The sequence below is a fragment of the Magnolia sinica genome, chromosome 7 (assembly GCF_029962835.1).
Source record: "Magnolia sinica isolate HGM2019 chromosome 7, MsV1, whole genome shotgun sequence".
NCBI lineage: Eukaryota > Viridiplantae > Streptophyta > Magnoliopsida > Magnoliales > Magnoliaceae > Magnolia > Magnolia sinica.
The window spans coordinates 72827586-72850240 of NC_080579.1; the positions used below are offsets into that span (position 1 = coordinate 72827586).

The 22655-nt window shown below is 39.7% G+C and overlaps 1 protein-coding gene across 1 annotated transcript; it reads right to left on the reverse strand.

Moving 5' to 3' along the window:
- Positions 1-14029: 14029 nt before the first annotated feature.
- LOC131251439 (probable auxin efflux carrier component 1c) lies at positions 14030-18057 on the reverse strand. The gene is made up of 6 exons (XM_058252129.1): positions 16402-18057; positions 16060-16312; positions 15650-15735; positions 14730-14887; positions 14474-14550; positions 14030-14371 (listed from the first exon to the last, which is right to left on the reverse strand). Exons 1-6 carry the CDS (start codon positions 17600-17602, stop codon positions 14305-14307), a joined length of 1842 nt encoding a protein of 613 aa, XP_058108112.1. The 5' UTR covers positions 17603-18057; the 3' UTR covers positions 14030-14304.
- Positions 18058-22655: the final 4598 nt, after the last annotated feature.

The following is a 22655-nucleotide window of genomic DNA, read 5'->3' on the forward strand; positions in this document are numbered from 1 at the left end:
GCTTCGACTAGTCCAGGAATCTGTTCGACCAGTCGAAGGAACAGTGTCGACTGCATCTTCGACCAGTCGAAAATCTTCGACTCAAAATCTAGCGATGTTTTTCAGGTTCTTTGACCAGTCGAAGGAGACCTTCGACCAGTCGTAGAACGGTCAAAGCTTATCGCGCCTGATTTTTCAAATATCTGTTATTGCTTCGACTAGTCGAAGAGCTCCCTAGACCAGTCGAAGACGCGATCTGCTCACCTATAAATAGTGCACGAATCTCAGAAGAAATCATCGAATTAATTAATCCATTCAAGCCAATCTTCGTCAAACTTCTGAGAGATAATTCTGTGCTCCATCTAAGCTAAGTGTGCTTATTTAATATTCTCTTTCCTTAGCTTTATTTAATTGATTTTATTTCTGCTATTCCAATCTAATTTGATAAGAGGAATTGTTATTCCCTTTCTTTGGAATCAAAATCAATTAAGGCAAGCCCTATTTGGTTTAATTTAAAATCTATTAGAATTAGAACCATTGTAATTGAGTACTGGACATTGAACTTGGACATTCAATCATCTACTCTGATTTGGTTCTACCGGGCTGCTACAACGAAGGAGATAATCAGGTATTTTACATTTAATTGTAAATTCCTTTTTGTTTTGGTTTCTTTTAAGATTTGCCAGAAAAATCTTGTTGTATTGGTTATCTGAGGAGAGCCAGGAAAACTCAGAAGTGGAGTTTTTTAATTGTGTAAGCCCACAGACAAAGACACAATTGTAAAGGTTTTGGGTGAACTTGGGAAAACCTATTTTGTTAGTGAACGCTAATATCCCCTGTGTGAGGATATTAGGAGTGGAGTAGCATTCTGTGTGGCTGTTGTTTAACAGTTGGTGAACACACAGGTGAACCACTATAATCCCTTGTGTTGTGGTTGAATGATTTATACTTCTGATCTTTAATTATTCTTTTGTGGGATGTATGTATGGTGGTGAATGTTGTAATCATTTAATTCAAGCATTGTGAGAATTTTGTAATAGTTTAGAATTTATTTTCTGCTATTCCTTTATCAGATTGATATTCAATTTCCTTTAAAAGTTGTTCCAACAAGGTTGCCGTGCCATTTTTATGGTGTATGGCTGTCCCTAGAACAATACATTTGTGATTACAATTTATTTTAATTCAGCTTGTATTTATTTCTGTATTCCTCTTCGGTTTGAGATTTGATACAAAGATCTTTCTAAAAATAAGGTTGTCATACCATAAACTCTGGTTTTTGGTGTAAGGTTGTCCTTAGAACAACATTTGTATCAACCTCTCAAGATCTGAATTGAGGTTATTTTACTTTCTTGCATTGTGATTTATTTTGGCTATCATATTCTTTTTAATTCCGCTGTTATAAGTTTTATTTGGCATTGTCCTATTCACCCCCCCTCTAGGACATATAGCTAGGCCTTTTCACTTATCTTTTTGCCAATCTTTTCTTCATCATTTGTATTTGGTTTCCTTGGATCTTTGGCATGAGAATTTTCCATTCCTGGTCTCCTAAGATCCCTCCTTTGCCTTGGTGATTCTTGAGCATTAAATCCATGCTTTTGCATTCTTTTCAATCTAAGCTCTCAGATTCACCTTACAACACAAGTATGCATAAAATATAACATTAAGCAATATCATGTTCATAAATTGAAGATATAAATGGGAGAAAATATGCAATATTTGACACTCGACAGCTACCCTACCCGAAATAACTTTCATGATGGCTATATGTTCCTACTTTTTAGAACATAAAGCGTCATTGCATGCCATAACTACCCATAATGTATCGAACGTGGGGGGAGTACAATCGCCTATATAAATAGTAGTGGACCCCATACTACAACTCACTAAAACCCACATACTACCCAAAACTCATCTGATTTGTAGTTATGGCTCTCAACCAACCCTCTTCTTCTTTCCTCGGTCAGGTCAAGGCCTATCTAAAAGAGATACTTGATCTCGGCCTAGTTAATTATGGCCAGTGCTCCTTGTTGTTTGAAACTGCTCTTTTTATCAAGGATGCTTCTTAAGCTACCAATTCTGACACTTCTCTAGGGGAAGTTTTGGAATTGCTGAGGAAACTCCACTTCCTTGGAGATCGATACTTCCAACTCATGTTCGAGTTATAGAGGGTTCCTATATATCTGAGACAGCAAGCCTTTGCTCATGAAGAATATCATTCCATGGGCGATGCCTATGGGAAAGTATGGAACAATCACCTTAAATGGAATAAGGTGCATTAGTTCAACCGCAACTTGCTCTGAGTCCTTCAATCTTAACGTACCGAACTTATAAAGGACATCAAGGAGGAGCATACTTATACCACAAAGGATCCTACCATCTCAAAGGATTTTCTCTCCTTTCTGGACTCTCATATTGCTGACTACTAGGCCCGATTGTGTGTGAGACTTACTAGCAAGAGAGAGGCTGAGTTTAGAGTCTCCTCAATCGGCAACCACATCAATCAACTCCTGCACTTCCTAAACATTTTCATGGAGGAAAGATGTCACTAGAAGCACTAAAAGGAGACTTTAAAGGTGGATAAGCTATGTGTTGTTCAGGAATTTGAGGAAATAAATGTAGTATATGCCTAAACTATCTTTCTCGGCCGGTGGCCCTTTTTTTTCATTTTTCTTGTAACTTGGTCGATGGCCCACTTTTCTTTCAATAAACATGTTTTTGTCATGTTTTATGCATCACTCGTATATTACTACTTAGTCATATTGTTCCCAACATAGAACAACATCATTATTGTCGAGAAATCAACATTCCAAAACACAAAATACTAAATAATGGTATTACCGTTGTGATCGGCCGTATTCAATCTAGGATACTTGGCCTATGGTAATATCCTAGTTGGGTGCACCATTAAGTGAATAAGAAAAGGACCCAGATCACTGTGTTTATCAAAATTTACCTCATCGGCTGACTCCATGTAGAGGAATATTGTCGATTGAGTCGTTGACAATTTTTTACTTGATAAAATTGACCGATGTTATATTCCGATCTCGGTCATAGCCAAACCTTAACATTTTTTTTTCTTTCTTTGTATAATAATTACCTGGCTGACAGGGTACTGAAAGAGGAGAGACAAGTGTGACATTTTACAAGGAACCAACATTTATTGTAAATGCTCGTTCCACCTTCCTAAGAATACAATACAGCTGCACAAACTTTATTTTAATTATTCCAACCGCCATGTCTTATCGCATGTGGTCATTAAAGGCCTATGTTGAAACTTATAAAATCATCATTCTCTTATGTTATGCATCCTACACCTCCTGACTACTTCCTTTGCCCCCAAACTGTCCACAGACTCGGTTCCATGTCTTCCTCGATCTTTTACACACAATCCCTAGCCTTTGTAAAGGAGATTTTCACTATAGGGATTGAATATTTCTCTCAATATGCCCTCCTCTATGACACTTATCCTTTCGTTAGGGATGCTACCGAGCCTTCTCAAACAGACCCATCTCTAAAGGAACATTTAGAGATTTTAACTAAATTGCAACAATTTGGAGATCGATACTTCAAGGTATGCTTGGAGGTCCAAAAACATGTTGATCTAATAAAGGAACGCTCCGATATTCATGTGAATCCAAGACCCTTTCAGCCCACTACAACATAGCGTGGAGACATCATTTACACTAGAACCATTAACACCATTTTAATAAGGTAGTGCTATGAACACTCCAAGTCTAGCATCAAGAGCTAGCTGATGACATCAATGACATCGAACGTCTCTATCCTATGAGGGATCGCCCTGACTCTCGGGAGCTTATGACTTTTATGGATTCTCATATCAACCTTTACTAGGCTCAATCACTTGAAAGTGCTACCTGAAAGAAGGAAGCTGAAAGAGAGGTTGTTGCAATTGGCCACTGCACTGATGAAGTTTTGGCTTTCCTTGACTGTATTGTAGTTAAGCAACTGAGTTGGAGAAGTCAGAAGAAACAAGATGAGGAAGCTAGATCTTTCATGCTCAAAGAGTTCGAGGAGATCAAGACCGCATATACCTAAGTCGTTCGATCGGCCAAAGTTCTTGTCTTGCATTTTTTTATAATCCCCACCAGCAATAATGAAATTCCTTTTCTTTTTATGATTTGCAGTAAGATATTTATTTATCATCTCTTTTTTTGCTACTTGGCCCGACTTTACACTACCTTCCATAAAGAATGGTGGTAAGCTTTTAAGAATCGATCGTTAAATGGAGCTCTTGTAACCTTTTGATCCTTATCGCGCAAGAGGTAGGCTCCACCCTTAAGGACTTGGATGACCATATAAGGCCCATCCTAAGTGGGCGACCATTTCTTGCCCAAGGCTTAGTCCCTGTGCCCTATTAGTAACGCTACCTTACAGACCTTATCTCCTTCCTTAAAGGACTTACCTTTCCCTTTTTTATATGCCCGAGCGACCTTGACCTTGTTAGTGACTATAGAGTCTAAGGCCATCATACGAGTCTCATCTAACCTTTCAAGCTCAACCAGCATAGCTTTTGTGAACTCAGGAGAGGTCAACCCTGCTTAATGCATGACTCATAATGATGGCACAGTGACCTCCAAGGGTACCACTACATCATGTCTATATCTCAACGCAAATGGACTCATTTTAGTACTAGTGTGAGGTGAATTCCTCTATGCCCAAAGTGCCTCTGACAATTTCATATGCCATTCATGAGAATTTTCTTTGATCATCTTCTTAAATAAAAAAAAAATTATTACCTTATTACTAGCCTCAATTTGACCGTTCGCCTAAGCATAATATGGTGTTAAGTGTAGAATTTTGATTTTGTATCAATCGGCCATGGCCTTGACTTCTTTTGCTGAAAATTTTGCGCCTCAATCCATAGTGATTGATTCGAAAATTTTAAACTTATGGATGATATGAGTTTCAATGAAATTGATAGGGATTTCCTTTACACCGTGATCATTCTCTCAACCTATCCTTTCAATAGGTCCAGTCACGCAACCATCTGCATCATTTCATTGGCGTCCATGTTGTGATTTCAAGTTATATACATTAATTCCACCTTATCAAAGCTACCCAACATTTGGGATACCAAGGTGTAATGTGGTAACAGTGTTGGGCCAGTGCACTTGAGCAGTCTTATCATCTGATTTATCACTAATTGTGAATCACCCACTAATGTCATGTTTCGCACACCTAGTTCCATCAGTAATTCTAAACTAATTATCATAGCCTCGTACTCGACTTAATTTTTAGTGCATTCGAATTCTAATTGCAACACGAATTCTTGCCTATTTCTATTTGGTACAATTAGGATAATCCCAACCCTTGAAGCTTTGTGGGTCTTTGACCCATCAAAAATAAACTTCCAGAGAGTCAAAGACACATGATACAAGTCTAAATCCTCTTAGAAAAGTTGGCCCTCCATGTTAGATGGATAATCGGCCAAGAAATTGGCTATAATGTGACCCGTTACTACCCTTTGGGGTAAGTACCTAATATCAAACTCAGATAGAGACAAAACACATTTACCGATTCGGGGGCTCAAAATCAGCTGATTCAATATATATTTTACCAAATCGATCAATGTTATTACATTAACTCTTTCGGTCGACAAATAATTCCTTAGCTTGGTGGTCACAAAGTATAGAGATAAGCATGACTTCTGTATCACTGATTATCATCTCTCGGTAATGAGGAGTGTCAGACTCAAATAGTAGATTGCTCACTTTTTTCGATCATTGTCATCTTAAGCTAGTAATGCTCCAACTGACTCTGTCGATGCTGCGACATATAGCTTGAACAATTGACCTTTGACTAGTGGCATTAACACTGGCGACTTCATCAAATATTCTTTATTCTTTTCAAAAGCTAGTTGATGTTCTGCCTCCCATTTGAACTCGACTCCTTGCTTCAATTTTATTAATGGAGAAAAAGTTATTTTTTCCTACATAATTAAAAATAAATCTTCACATGAAATTGATGTGTCAAAGGAAGTGTTACAATTCTGAATTGCTCCTTTGTAGGTGAGCATTTATGATTGCTCAAGCCTTATTCTGGTCTACTTTGATCCCTTGCTAATGTACAAGGAATCCCAAAAAATTATCGGACGACACCCCAAATGTGCATTTGAGGGGATTCATTTTTAACTTGTGGAGCCTCATTCGCTCAAACGACTTGCATAAATGAGAGAAATAATCTCTTACATCGGCTAACTTAACCACTACTTCATCGACATAAACTTTCATAAATCAGTCGATCATATCATGGAAGATAACATTCATCTCCGTATGATATGTAACTCCTGAATTTTTAAGCCCAAACGGTATGAGTATCCTAGCAATAAGTTCCTAAAGGCCCAGGGCACCTAAATGCCATTTTCGGCACATCATCAAGCGCAATGTATATCTGATTATACCCAGAATGGCTGTCCTTGAAGGAAACTATTTGGTTTCTGGTTTCTTAATCAATCAATTGGTCAGCCACGGGCATTGTATATTCATATTTGGGTGTGCTCAGATTTAAATTTCTAAAATTGATTTATACCTGTGACTTATCATTCTTTTTAATTATTGGGACCGCGTTCAAGATTCATTTGGCATACTTAATAGGCCTAATGAAACCACCCTTTAACAATCGTTCAATCTCTTCGTTTATTTTCTAAGCGACTTCTATTGTCATTCGCCTAGGCGGCTACTTGTACGGTTAATATCCTTTCTTTATTGGCAACCAATGCTCAACTAGGGTTTAATATTATCTTCACATCTCACAGTAATCCCACGCAAAGCAGTTAACAAACTCTCTAAGCAAACCAGTGAGTTCAGCTTTATCTTATAGCTTTAGCAATCCATTGAAAAAAGTTCACTTAAGGTCCTACTCAGTTCCTAGGTCACCTCGACCAAGGGATCATGAACCCGAGCATGAGAATCTTTCAACTTATCAAGGGCTTCTTTTAAGTCTATGTCTATTTCATCTTCATTTACTTCATTAGCCGGACCAACCATATCTAATAAATTTATAAAGTAACCATTGTCAACCTCTTTTAGGCTCTCTTTGAGCTTCTTTATCCATCTGTGAAGTCAGTCATTCGTTTCTCATTTATCAATGGACTAGTCATGGGATTTCTTTGATGGTGTAGCATGAAACTGGCCGAGAAGGTACAATGTCCCTAAATGGGTTATTAACTAGGTGAATCACAACAGTAATGTCTTGCATGACACTATCTAAATTCCTTTTTCAGATATCCCAGTCGAACGCCCATGCTTGTTGCTTTCAGTAAAACAAATTGGTCCTACTTAATCTCTATAATAGTAGGCCTCATTTCCATTTGATGTCATCAGGAATGGCTTGTTATTGGGCAATACTAATTTGACTTTATTATGATTCCAAAATATTATAAATTGATGTAAGAATGACGGGATGCACACAAACGAATGGATCTAATCTCTCCTAAGTATAGCATTGTAAGTGGATGAAATGTCGACCACAAAGAAAGGAGCCAACACCCTTTTAGTACTTACAATTAGGTTGACCAGTAATACACCACGTATTCGTGACATACCTAGCAAAGTTACTAATCATTACCTCGGATGGGATCAGATAAGCCATTGTTTTTCCCAATTTTGGCATCATTCTTAGTGGGAGAAGATTAACAACAGCCCCATTGTCAACCAAGATTCTGGTGACTGGGCAACCCTCAAGGTGAGTGAATATGTACAATGGTTTAAGTTATTGAGTCATATCGTGGGTGGGAATTTCAATGACTACTCTTTCGGATGACATCCCTGACTCCACAGTAAAAGTATATACATGTGGTGTCTCGCTCACTCTTGGTGCTCCCTCAATTGTATCTTCTAGAAAAAAGAATGTATGTTGTATTACCACAGGAGGACAAATTTCTTCTATGTCACCTACCATCTTATTAGGCTGAAATAGCTTGGCTTGAAAATTAGATGGGAGAGTAAGTACCATGTTGCAATCAAACACCACGGGTGACAATGATCCAAAAACGATCTCTGAACCCAAACATTACCCCTCAAATCTTTTCGAACTGTGCTGCTCCTTAGAACCTACCTTGGAACACTCGACATTCTTATTGGATATTAAAGTTGCCCCTATCTGCTTAAAAGTGGGTAAGATACTTCCAATGCTCTGGTTATTAGCATTAGTTCCTTAATCATTAAAATGTCCCCTAAGAACCACTCATCGCTGAGATAATCAGACAAGTCATCACGATTGTCAATGTTACCCAATTTTGTTGTATTGTTAGGCTGGGTACCATCTTCCATGACCTAATCATGCACTACAGGTTTCAGGAATGCTTCAACCATGTTTACGTTCAACTGTTCCTCTATTTGAGGAATTCTCTAGAATGGACGTGGTTGCATGGCTCCTGACCAAGATACATTCTCAATCTCTGTTAGTTCTCTTCTTTTAATTGCTTAACATCGTTGCCAACGACATTTCTGGGTTCGATTCATTGCTTCAAGGGCAACAGAGAATTTGGGATGTATGACCCTTTTCCAAACTTCCTTCTAAGTTGGTGGTAGCTTGATCATTCTTTGACTCAAAATCCTCTGTTGAGGCTAGTAGTCATAAGGCGAGAATGCTTCTTGCGGCTGATAGGGCTCTCTCATGCTGGTCCCTTTTGGAATTGCATGTCTGACCTATCTCATTGGTCGAGGAGGGGCTTCAGCATCTTAAGTCATTCTGGCACATTAGCTACATGGTAGCAAGTATCGACTGTTACGTTGTGTTGCTCTTAATTGTTCTGCAAAACCCTCAGTTGTTGTATAGGATTGGTATTGCCTTAATCTCAATCATCATGACACACCATGGTAATGATCAAGACCAAGATCAACCATTTTCCTTGGTCAATCCAATTTTCACAAATTCACTGTGGCCATGTTGATGTCTAAATTAGGCGGGAATGGATCAGTATCGATTAGCATTGCTTGTTTACCCTTCTTTGGGAATTTCAACAGACCGCGATCAATGTTATCATGAATGATGTTCTAAAACACAACATATTTGTTAATGGAATGAGAACGTGTTCCATGCCATTTACAATATTTAACCTTTTTTATTTCATCAGCCGTGGGTATATATTTTGTGATTACTGAGAACTTTAATAAACTTCTCTGCTAGTAGTATATCGAATATCTCATTGGCTCGGGTGATATCAAAGGTATATATCTTATGAGCCTTTTACGTGGTCGGTACAGTTGTTTTCACCTTGACCAACATCGAACGGATGAATGGATTTTTTTTTCCACTACCTCAGTAATCGCAACCTCCTAGTTAGGGTCATATTAATATGTTTTGATTGTTGAGTTCTTTTGACTAGCTCATTCTTAAAGAAACTCCCCATATCTGGAAACTTTCCTAGTTAAATCATACAAATCTATAAACTCTGTTCTAATACATTTCTTTTGGAGTTTGTATTCCAAGCCATCCTGTGCAAGTTGCACAAATTCAGCCTCGGTTGTGATCACCTTATACTAGCTTTTTACTCTTTTGAATCAAGTGATGCAACTCTCGCAAGATTCCCTACGAAATTGTCAAAAATGTGCAAGATCGGCTATGGTCATCTCCTTGTCCTTGGAAAAGAATTGAGCATGGAATTTTTTCTCCATTTCTTACCAAGTATGGATTGAATTTAGCAGTAAGTTAGAGTACCATGTAAAGGCTGATGCCATCAATGAATGACCAAATAATTACAACTTGTAATATTCATTATTAGCCAGTTCATCACACTGCATAATGAATTAATATACGTGTTCGATGGTAGATTGATAAAGATCGCTTGAGAATAGGGCAAAATCCGGTCAATAGTTCTTAGAAATGGGTGTTGTCGGTCAATCTATTCACGATATGTCTTTTGGTAGACCTGGATAGTATTACGGTTGATGACTTGGCCTGCTACTTCTTGGACCGTTTACTTGATTTGGTCATGATCCACCTGTTGAGGTTCAACCATTAGCGATGGATCAAGATTTACCTGGTTCTGTCCCTCTGGAACAATGGATTTTTAGGAAAATACTGAAAAGGTTATCCTCCAGGTATACCCTGATTACGAAGTTTAGGAATGAAATTCCTAACCTCCCACTTTGGTCACCTGAACTCTGCATGTAGTGGAGCATTCTGCCTATTCTGGATTGGAACGAGAGGGGAGTTTCGTTATAGGGGAGGTATTGATAGCGGCTGAACCATGTTACCGACAGAAGTTCCTTTGGCATTATGTTATGTTGTTGTAAGTGCTCTTTTAGTGATGATGGTCGTCACTCAGTGTATAGCTTCGGCTTGGTTACCCATCCATCTATTAACATCCTCAGTTTGAACAAGGAATTGATCGGCCTAAGCGTGTACCAACTCTACCTGAGCTCTCTCATATTCTTGAACGTGTTAGATATTCAGTTGAACATCCCACAATCAAACAGTTATCTCTTCAAGAGAAGCAGTCCAAGAGGTCGATGCCCCTTCCTGGTTGGCGGGATTGAATATCAAATTGGTATTTAAATTTAATAATTTAGGGATCGTTTAAACCGGTACATCCTTGGTCAGAAGTAGTGCGGTTGGTGTCAAGGGTTAAGCCCCAACAATTCAATTGCTTCTTTTATTCATATTTTAGAGTGATCGATTCATAATGTCACACCGGTAAGTAAACTAGAGTGAGGGTCCCACCAAGTGTGCTAAGAAAAATGTTGTTATTATTTCAATCTCAATCATGTGATTAGTACGGGAGTGCTAGAATTGAATGTGTGGCTCAATTCAAACTGAACAACTATAATCGCAAGCGCCAAGATAGGCAGATACATCGGAAATCAACCATATATGATCGAAATCTAATAAGATCGATCTCCTATTTAGCCACTTGGACAGTGTTGCTTAAGATAATCAACAATTGTCAAAAGGTGGGGTTTGTCTTCTGAAAATGAGTCACACCTCTACCTTCCATATGAAAGGGCTTTTTCTCTTTAGTACAGATTTTTATTTTTATTTTTATTTTTAAAAGGAAATACTTACGATCAGCCACAGAGAACAAATGTAGAATGCCTTTGGATGGAGAATTTTGATTGATCCTCAAACTGAATCCAATGTATAAGTGCAGACTCAAATTACATGTAAAGTTAACATTTACTTTATTACTGTTGCGCATTGAATGTAAATGGAAAATAAAGGTAAAGATCATGCTAAGGAATATAAATGACAGATGATTGAAAGATTACACTAAGGAAGAAAAATGACAGATAATTGAAAGATAAATTTGGTTTGGTTTGGTTGGTATGAGATGACTTCTTCCGTTAAATTCCTTTGCTATTTATAGCTTTAACCTGATTATTTAGATACGTTCCATGTTTTGACATTTGCTATAACCGCATGGACCCGTTTCATTGGTGAAAGCCCTTACGGCAAAAGAGCCGTGCGGGGCCACTTAAAGCGAAATTTCTTTCAGGCAATATGCCAAATCCTATCTATTCATTTTTCAACCTCATTTTAAGGTATTGCCTAAAAAACGAAGCAGATCCGAATCTCAGGTGGACCACACCACAGGAAACAGTTGTCATTGAGCGCTCACCATTAAAAACCTATTAGGTTACATCTTATTGTTTATTTGCCATCCAACCAATTGATAAGGTCAGATGAGAAACCACAAATATCAGCTTGATCCAAAAATTTTATAGCCCATGATTTTTTTAATAGTCAATCACCACTATTTCCTATGCCGTGGTCCACTTGAGATTTTGGATATGCTTCATTTTTTGGGTCATGCCCTAAAATGAGCTGAAAAAAAACTGGTAGACATCATATACATACAACACATACATAGATATGGCCCCATAGCCAAGGTCCCACTCACATCTATCCATTCCCGAGTGGGGGTGGCTAACAGTGAAGTGTGAACTTACAGTGGATGTAGTAACAAGCTAAAGAAAAAAAAAAAAGAGGTCCCACCCACATCATAGTAGTTGCAGTCGTTCATAAATGTTTTGCCACCTACTCATTTTTCTACCTAAATAGCTTAAAACATGGACGCGGAATTCCCTGCTAAAGACTTTCACAGGAAGCTTCCGAGCTAAAAACTGAAGTGGGTCCCACTGTGATGTTTGTGAGAAATTTATCTTATTCATTAATTTTGTGAGTTCATTTTAGGACTTGCTGACCAAAAGTGAGCAGGATCCGAGACTCAAGTGAGCTGCACTAAAGGAAAAGGTGAGTAGGGAAATTTTTACCGTTGAAACCTCCCAGAGGTCGACACTGATGTTTACATGACATTCATACAGTTCATAACCATCATTTCTACTGAGATGAACTGAAAACACAAATATTAGACAAACTTTTGTAACCCCATGAATATTTCAACCGTGAACGTTCAATCCTCACGTTTTCAGCCCACGTCAGTCTTGGATCCTCCTAGAATGAGTTTTAAAAAAACCAGATGAATGGGGTGGATTTCACACAAACATCAAGGTAGGCCCACCTAAGTTTACAGCGCAAGCAGGTCCTGCCAAAGGCTTTAGCGGGAAATCCGCGTCCCTTGACACATTTTCATACTTTCCCCGTGATGCCATGCGTCTAGTCCAACATATCCCATCCATTGTTATCATTCGTGCGTGAATAGGTGATACAGTTTCCTCCATGGGGTTCCAACCCATGGCTCAGTGGCAGACTTGAGTGCATTTCATCACTGAGGTCATCGATGCGGGAGCCCAGACGTCATGACTGGGAGCCATTGCTTCTAAAACATTTTTACACAGGCCCTAATCAAAGCATGAAGCAACCTTGTTGAGAGGGTGGCCATGTAACTTCCAATGGCATGTGGATTTACTAAAAGGTAGCCACTTAAAAATAAAATAAATAAAACAAAAAAACAAACAAACTGTGGGCCATCATAATATGTGTGGGAACATCCACTCTGTTTATCATTTTCATCTGCCTCTGTTTCAATGTAAGCCCAGAAATCAGACTCATCTAAAGCTCAAATGGACCACACCATATAAAATAGTTGAGTTGGAAAACTACCATTGAAACCTCCCAGAGCTAACGTGATGCTTATATGACATTCATCTTGTGCATAAGGTGAGTACCACCGGGATGAAGGGAAAAAAAAAAAAAACCACTTTGTCCCCAAACAGCGGTCGACCCCAGGCATCTCCGTCCCCACCTTTTCAATTGGTGTGGCCCACTTGAGGCTGACATTGGTCTTATGTTTGGGATCATGTCCTAGCACAAGCTACTGCAAATGATGGACAGACTGGATGCCATACACATGACGATGGCCCCACAGTTTTCTTTCTTTCTTTTCGATACGTCCGCGATGCGTGTAACAGGAAATTCGCATCCCTTGAAAAATGGTTGATAACATTCATACTAATTTGTTTTACATGGGAACCATGGTCTTATCCAAGCCATTGAATTTATAGCTTTTATCACTACAGACCATTCTCCACTTCATCATGGCTTTCAATCATGACACGTGCAAGTTTGACACGTATGATCGGTTGTTAAAGTGATTGTGAGCTAGCTTGTGCAAGGCAGACAGGTTACATTCAACCTTTAGAAGAAAAGACAAAGCGCATTAATAAAAGCCCGCTTTAAACGCCAAAACTACCGAGTGGGAAGAAAAAGCAAACTAAAAGAAATATGCTGAGACGATTTGCTTGAGAGATTAGAAGGCCACTTAGGAAACACGTTGGCGGGGTAAGAGTCTCATTAGGTGGGTCCCACCACGAAAATGCTCCGGCAAGGAGAAAAGAATCGAGATAGTCCACTCAGTAGACGGGCCATACATGTACACAAAACATACACCTTTTGTTACTTCTTTCTTTTTCTAATTATTCATTTTTCTCATATACTTGTGTGGCCCAACAAATGACTGGACTGACCAAAACTTCGAACCATGAAATCTTAACGGTGGCCATCTCCTAATTAATGGTCTGGATCCCGCTTGCACATTCGCCATATCAATGATTTTATGGTCTTTTTTTTTTATTAAAAAAAAAATTCTTTTTCCTTCTTTTACATAAAAAGTAAATTAGAAAAAAGCTGTCATAAAAAACCTTAAACATTTTTAACTTCTCTTTCTTCATTCTCTCTATCTTTTCCATATTCTATCTATAATAAAGCATTGACATAGAAGAGAATAGAGAGATCATGACAAATCAAAGATAACAACTCACTAACACATCATTTTACAATTTTCTAAAATACCCATTTCGGATGCAACATCCAAACACTTGAATCGGATTCATTCATCTCGTTCAGCTCTCCGAAATTGCAGTTTTTGGGGCGGAAGTGGCAACTCTGATGATGGTTTTTGTTTCACAGCCCAAGTAAAATGTAATAAACCAGTGTTATGGGCAATGCAATTAGCATCCCAAAAATAACCCTACAATTCAAAGGAAAAAAAGAAGATTATTTAGTGTAATCTGTCGCGTTCGGGTTAGCATTAATCTTAAAAAGGAAAGAAAGTAGTCGATTTATAACTCACGCGGTGCTGAGAATATCTGGGTGTACGTTGTATTCCTTTGCGAAGACAAAGGGTACAATGCCTTGAGGAAGGGCTGCCTGTGGTCCACACGAACAAGAAAAAGAAAAAAGAAAAAAGAAAGTTAGGACGCTAGAACTGTGAAAGATCCGGGCCATTCATCTAGAGGAGCGGCCATGTATCTAGCCTCTCCCAAAAATAGGGAGGTCAGTTCATCATATGAGAGAGAGAGAGAGAGGGAGAGAGAGAGAGGTGTAACCTGTACAATGGCGACATGGAGGAGAACGCCTCGCAATCCAACAGCAATGGAAGCTGCTGCCATAACAGCTGGCCCTGTAAGGAATCTCACGGCCATTGCAAAAGTTGCAATTGAATTGCCACATGCTATGATCCTTGGCTGCAATGCCATGAACAGCCCTGCTCCCGATCCACCCATACATCCGCCCATCACCAACACCACAGAAAAGACATTTCATCAGCAAGGTGAGTGATTGAGATGGTCAGGTGGGCCCCACTGAAATATATATATATATATATATATATATATATATATATATATAAAAGGATATGGGCACATATATTTTTCTATTTGAAAACCACCTAAATGTTAGCTCCACAATGCAAGTGCATTCAGGCCATCACTTGTATTTCAAATTTCATAGAGCCTGTTATGTATACTTTCAAATACTGCTCTCGATACACGTGAGAAGGAAGCACGTGTGCGCAAGATCTAGGCCCGTCATTGGTGGACCCACTTTGTATTTCCCATCTCACCAGAATATAAGCTGTTTGATAATCATGTGGGCCACACGCGAGTGGAAAATATGAAGCATTGATCAAATGTTTTAAATGTGGTCTGCAAAGATGGTTGCATAAGCTCCATTACAACGGTTTATATTTCTATTTTGCAAGTGATCCGATAATCACGCTGAAAAGAGAAAGATTCTATTGATTTATTGAGTTGTGAATTGAATGTGAACCATTAAAAAATTTCCCTACAATGGTCCACATAGATATCAATGACCAGAATCATCAATCCACCGTCAAACACGGACACTTCTGATCGCCTGTCCAACAGATAATGACCCCTGGATCTCACGCAAGCCCCACTTGTGGTGAGAGCAGTATCCAAATTACTGATTGGGGTGTAAATAACAACTACAAGAAAAATGGTTTTACCTAAGCTGAACATGGCCATTCCAAGACCTGCATCCGACAGTATAGCAATGGACTTCGCTATAATGGCAGGCATGCTAACATGCCACCTGCATAACCCAACAACAAAAACACATCCACACAAGATAAACAAAACTATAAAAGGAAAAAAAGAAAATGTAAAGAGACTTTAAGGAATGTTTTTAGAGAGGTTAAGGAATGTTTGTCTGAAAAAACATGTGATTAGTATAGAATATGGTAGGTATAGCAGTTTTGATTTCCATGCACAATTTTTTTTTAATTTTTATTTTTCATTTTAGAATAGAAATGGTACAGTAATGTACTCAATCAAATCCTAGAAAATGTGAATATACTTACACTATGTTCTAGCTCATTAATCAAATCTCAAAAACTGAAACATTAGTAGTGTATACCTATAGGAGACCAGAGACCAAGTTAGGCCAATCAAGCTCGAGTATGTATTAGGGTTCCTGATCAACTTCCTCCACACCATTATCAGAATTAGCCGTGTCATCACACTCGCCGGCGGCAATGCCTTACCTTTCTCGCTACCGCTGCCGCTCTTATTTTTCCCATAGACATCTCCTTCTTGCTCCACTCTATTTCCAAAGCTAAATTCATCTCTCTCCAAATACTCTCCGTGCCGCTCTCCGCCGCGATCCTCAACTGGATTATATAGATGATTAGAATTCAATAGTGAAAATATACAAACATGGTTGAGGTATAGATTAAAATGAAAAAAAAGACTAGAATACCTTTTCCTGGAGATACTGCCATTCTTACTTCCTTGACAGGAGCATCTGTGGTGGTGGCAGCACCAGTGGCAGTGGCCCCTCCTATATATTCTTGATTCCCAAACACATCTGAAACCGGGGATGCACTCGAGCTCCACACAAACATGTGGAGATCTTTCGTCCCTTCATCCGCTCTCGTTGCTGCCTGACCATTAGTCCTTTTAGCAGCAGCAGTAGTGGTTGCGGAGGGCTTAGAGCCTGTAGGAGAAAACATCCCTGGATTCGGAGCCGGGTAGTGAGCCCCACCACCTGCTGCTGCAGTATGGTAATGGAATCTAGACTTGTTGGTGCTGCCTTCCTCTTCGTAGTTGGACGGCCTTGGCGTTGGACCCCTTGATCCAACCGCTTCCGCTGGACCGAAGTTGGAGTTTCGTCCCCCTGCCATCATTGAATAGAAATCCATGTGATTAAAGCTGGAACCCCTCGGCGTTGGATTCCGGCTCGACTGCAGCGAGTATATTTCAGCATTAGTCAGGTTGGATGGGCGTGGGGTTGCCTGAGACCGTCGCGAATAAATATCCGACCGCGATGCATTGGATCTCCGGACCGTCACGTGCAACTTCCCATCTTCTCTAATCTCTGCATCAGTCTGCAGCATCTCTCGGCCGTCAAGTGACATTACATCAGAATCAACGGCGATGGAGACGATGGAGCGAGCCGTGTCTGGGAACTGCTCGGTGATGAGTAACTTAGCGCCTCTATACTCGAACATGAAGAGCATGAGAGTATACCAGATAATACACTGCAAGACAACGATCTGGACCATCAAACTGCCGGAGAAGTCGCCATACATCCCTTTAAGGAGTGGAATTCCCATGACTAGGGTGTTTGGAAGAGTTGAGAGTGAGAAGAGTGTGATGGTCCACTCCAAGCAGCCTTTCTTGCTTACTTTACTCCAGACGGCTAAGATGGCGAGGACGATCAGTTTCTGGAGAGTGTCGGCGGCGATGAAACGTATGTTCATGGTGTAAGGATCGTTAGTGGAGATAAAGTGGAAGGAGAGAAGTGGAACAGCGAAGAGGGCGACGAAGCGGTTGATGCCGGAGCATTGATCGGGGGAGAAGATCTTCCACCATTTGACGGAGCCGTAGGCGAGGATCATGGCCACGTAGAGTGGAACGACGGCAGTCATGACATGGTAGAAGTCCGATAGAGTGATCATCTTGCCTAGGAATTCTTCTTCTTGTTGGAGATGTGAAGAAAGAGTAGGAAACTAAGTTGAATGGAGAAGATGTAGTAAATGGAGAAAAGATAGGAGGTTTCAGTGCATCTAGGAGCATGTGTTTTGTTTTTTGTTTTGTGGAGAGAGAGAGAGAGAGAGAGAGAGAGATGGCTTTGAGAGAAGTGCTTGAGGTTGGAGTCTCCAATAATCTTTTCTTCTTTTTGGGTTTTCTTTATTAGGCCTTGTTTTGGCCTTTTGGGGAGGTTTTGGGGAGATGGGTTTTTGGGTAGGAGTATGGAGTAGGTTTAGGGTTTCAAGGGGAGATGGATGTGTATCTGACAAAGGTATTGTAACATTTAGAATGCAAAGATATAGCAAGCATCTGGTTCTTGGGTGGGTGATTTTAGCTTTCTAACTTGGGTATTTTGTTCTTTTTTGGGGTGTTAGTGAAAGCAAATGGAAGGGTCTGTTGGGGTTTCATTTATAGAAGAGTAGCTGAGGCCAGTGGAGTTGGCCGGATTAGAATCCTACACTTGTGGGCACACGTGTGCACCATGGACATGTGTGTGATCAGGTGGGTCCGAGATGTACCCTGGTCTAAAATATGGGCTGGTCTGAGCTCATCTGGTTGGCCACGCGTACGTAATAAATGAAAGGGTTGAAACTTTTTACATGTTGTACATGTTTAACGTACAAATGCGGCCTTGATGGAGAGACCCGCCTGAATTTTTGACGGGGACACGCAACCACCAAGAATTTGTACCGTAGAGGCAGAAGATCTGACAACGTGGTCGATGAGAAGTGACGACAGGGAAGGGATTTAATCGGCTAACAGGCTATGTTGGGAGATTAGCGAGTAAGTCATTTTTTTATATGTGTTTGGCGCGTTTTATTGGGAAGGATTCGGTGGGATGGGAATTAAAACATGTAATCATATGGGCAGGCTGGGATTGTCGGCCGTAATTTCATGCTATGTTTGTAGTAGGATTCACTCTTTGGTTTACTCCACACATGTATCCACCATCATTTGAAACTATTGAGAATAACACATAGGTGTTATATTCAAACCGTTGATCTATTTTGTAACCTCATTTTATGACATGGGCCTAAAAATGAGACAAATCCAAAACTTATGTGGTTCCAAAGAAGTTTTCAACGGTAAGTGATTGATCCCCACTACTTTCTGTGATGGATCCACTTGAGTTTCAAATTTACCTAATTTTTAAGCCCGTGCTCTAAAATAATCTCAAAAAGTAGGTGGACAGTGTGGATATAGCCCACGCATCATGGTGGGACCTACACAACTTGCTAACATTGAGTGAAATTCACACTGGAGTAATTCCAAGCTTTTCCATTCTTAACAAACATCGAGTAGAATTGACAGGCAACCAAATGCAATTTCATTCCACTTAATCCCATCTAATATCATGCACCAGTCCCTAGTCTCCAATCAAATTCCACTACATTATGCCTGTATTTAAATAAAGCTACTCATACAAACGTAGGAGATACGGATTAGGTGTCAACACCACCTCAACATTAGTGTGTTAAGCAATGGGTGATCTAACATGACATGTGTTTTATATTTGCATATTCTTCGTCTATTTTTCTAGCTAATTTATAAGGAAGCTCAGGTGTTCTACGCCTATAAAATCTGAGAATAGTGATGCTTAACCCACCATTGAAACCTTTCTAAGGGCCACTGCAATGTATATTTTATCATTCAATTTAAAGTTACTCTAAAAAGAAAAACACAAATATTAGCCTAACTCAAAATTTTTGTGGCCGTAAAAAGTTTTTAATGGTAGGCATTCAATCACCACTATTTTTTGTGGTGTGGTCCACTTGCGCTTCCAATCCGTTTTAGTTTTCAGTTGATGCCCTAAAATAAGGGGAAAAATCGGATAGATGACTTAAAATATAAAACACACATTCAGTTGGACACCACATTGATCAGCTTGGGGTAGTTTTAGCAACACCACCTATTCCACGTCCCTATATGGTGGCTTGCTTTCTAAAAATAGTTCCAGAAGACAATCTATCCGTTGCCTTTTCTGCAGTTTGTCCCATTGCATGTTTGATCGTTAACTGTTTTTGTTTGCAGTTATCATTTTTATGGCCACAGATCGGATGGACATGATGACTGACTAGTTGGTGTGATTTTTTGGGAAATTCACCGTCCATGCTTAGTTCCTATCCATGTGGACGGATCCAATTTGCACATCACCCTTCCGAATATATAGCATATAGTAGAAAGATGGCTCACATTCTAATTATTTAGTCTCAGTTTCCATCTCCCCTAAACACCATGGCTTGGCTACTGTGATGGTTCACCCGCATGGACTGCCGCAAATAGGTGATAAACACAAAACTACTTTCTTTCTACAGGAGGTGATCCTAATTAATATCTTAGTGATTAGCATTTCTCGTGTTCATTTTGGACCACTGACGATGTATCTTTCTTACTGACGCGGATTGGATGGTGACCCAAATCAGCCAGCTATATGGTGTCAAAGCTATGTGGGCCTCACTAAGATGTATGTGTTTTATCCGTGCTGTCCATCCATTTTTATAGCCTATTCCAAGGCTGGCAGATCGAAAGCTCAAGCGTACCATAATAAAGGATCTGCCTCATTTTTTGGACCCATGCCCTAGAACAGATATGGAAAATAAATAGACGGCATGGATAGAACAAGTATATCATGGTAGGGCCAAAGAAGCTTTGAAATCAGCTAGTTGGCTGGTGTTAGGGTTACCAGTCAAACCGTATCACATTTTGACAGCTGTCCACCTTTTCATCAGCTAGCTGGAACATCGTTTCTTTGTAGATCTTGCCCTATCACCCCATATAAAGTGGGGCCCACAATTTGGATGGTTTAGTTTGAATTACACTTTTCCCATTTACAACATCTGGCCACATGACTGTGAACGGTCAGATTCTGGCAGAGTATCAAACTTTTTTTCACTGCACTTCTCACAGTGAAGATTACGTGTCAAGGGACTAACACCCATTTCGAAGCAGACAGTTCAGTATGAGAAAAAAAAAAAAAAAAAATTTTGCAGGGACAGAGTCAGTTGCAAGCCGCATGCATCTATCTAATCCAAACTGTTGGAATGCCTGGGTCCACTGTAGTTTAAGTTGTTACCAAAATACGGTACTAAAATATAATTGATTGGGAATGTATGATTGGTGTCCAACAATCGTCCAATGCTAACTGGTTAGGATCCTCCAAAGATCTGACTTTTCGGTTATCGTCTGTCGACGTGGGCTCCACCTTTTGGACGTTTTGGATTTTGGTTTACATATGCCATGCCATGTGATAGTATCAGCGTGCATGTGTATCAATGGTCTTACTCCACCGGCGCATCTGATAATCCCTCGTTCAGTCATTCGCTATGAAATTCGAGCGCGGATTAGGTCAGGCATGAGTAACATCTCAGTGGATAAGCCCTGACCGTAGGGCCTACCTCGATGTCTTGATTGAGCATCCACTCCGTCCATCTGTTTTTTCAGCTTATTTTACTATACCACACCAAAATAAAACGGTGGAGATTGAACACCTACCATTGAAAATTCCTTAGGCCCATTGTAATACTTATTTTCCATCTAAACGGTTGATAAGATCACACAGATGGGAGCAGATTACCTGTTATCTGGGTAAAAGGTTGGTGGGTGTTACTTTTACCATTTGGGGCCCACTTTAATGAATGTGTTTCATATCCAGTCCATACGTTTTTGCAAATCATTTAAGGACTTATCCCCAAACTTAAGCAGATCCAAATCTCTAGTGGTCCACACTACTGAAAAAAAGTGATGAATAATCATTAAAAAAAAAATATAGGCCACAAAAGTTTTGGATAAGTTAATCTTTGTATTTTTACTTCATTCAGTTTTATTTGACCCTCTCAGTGAGTTAAATGGCAAATAAACATTTCATATATGCTTGCAATGGGTTTTAGAAAGTTTTTGGCGGTGAGCATTTAATCTTAACTGTTTCTTGTGGTGTGGTCTACTTGATATTTGAATATGCTTAATACATACCATGGAAGTGGCCCCTACCGGGTAACACCCAATCTACGCCCTGGATGAAGTGAAAACACAAATAGCAGCTTGATCCAAAATTTTTGTGGGCTTCAAGAAGTTTTTAATTGTGGGAATTCAATCCCTACTGTGTGATCCACATGAGATTTGCATATGCCTTATTTTTTGGATCATGCTCTAAAATGAGCTAGAAAAATGGATGGACGGCATAGATATACAATACATATATCGGAGTGGCCCCCCTCTCAAGGCCTCAGCCACTGTAATGTTATCCCTCCCTCCCCTTGTCTGTGTCCATGAAATTCGCTTTTTCTTTCCTCTTCTTCTTCTTCTTCTTCTTCTTTTTTTTTTTTTTTTTTTTTGGAATTTATTTAGCTAAAATATCATTTCAGATATGAGTAGGATGATCCCATCCATACTGGAAATGCACAGTATACACGAGTTTGCAGTTTGCAGAAATGTATCCATGGTTCAATGATCCAGACCATTGGTTTATTGGTCGACCCCTCCAATAGACAATACCCGGTAAATCTCCCAGATTGAAATAGCCCAGCTATCATTCATGGACCTTGTTTCAATCGAATGTGGACGGTAGATGCATTTCATATCTTCACTATCTATTTTTGGACGGATAGGATTTTCTTACTGAGGTTACTTTGGAGGGTGGTACATCCATGATGTAAACTAATGTACGGTTGGTTTTAATCAGTAAACCATGGGCCCACATGCACAGACTGGAAACTGGAGTGTACTGTTCATATCCTCAAAAGATCATATAACTTCCTCTGCAGATGTTCCCTTGAGCTGGTTGACCGATATTCCTTGAGTGCTGCCGTGCTAATAAACCATGAGGTTGGCTAGTGCATTACGCATCTTTACAGGTGGCACGCCCACTAACCCGACACGCATGTGATATATCTGACCGTTTATAAGGTGGGCCACTCATCATGCTGACCGCATATATATGTATCCGAATGTGGATTGCTGGAAAGTTTCAACCAACAGACAAGG

Excerpts from the sequence above, each read along its gene's own strand:
- LOC131251439 (XM_058252129.1), bottom strand. The coding sequence starts at position 17,602 with ATGATCACTCTATCGGACTTCTACCATGTCATGACTGCCGTCGTTCCA. Across the intron at positions 16,313-16,401 it reads GGCAGTATCTCCAGGAAAAG|TTGAGGATCGCGGCGGAGAG; the intron begins GTATTCTAGTCT and ends TATATAATCCAG. Across the intron at positions 14,372-14,473 it reads CCAGATATTCTCAGCACCGC|GGTTATTTTTGGGATGCTAA; the intron begins GTGAGTTATAAA and ends TTTGAATTGTAG.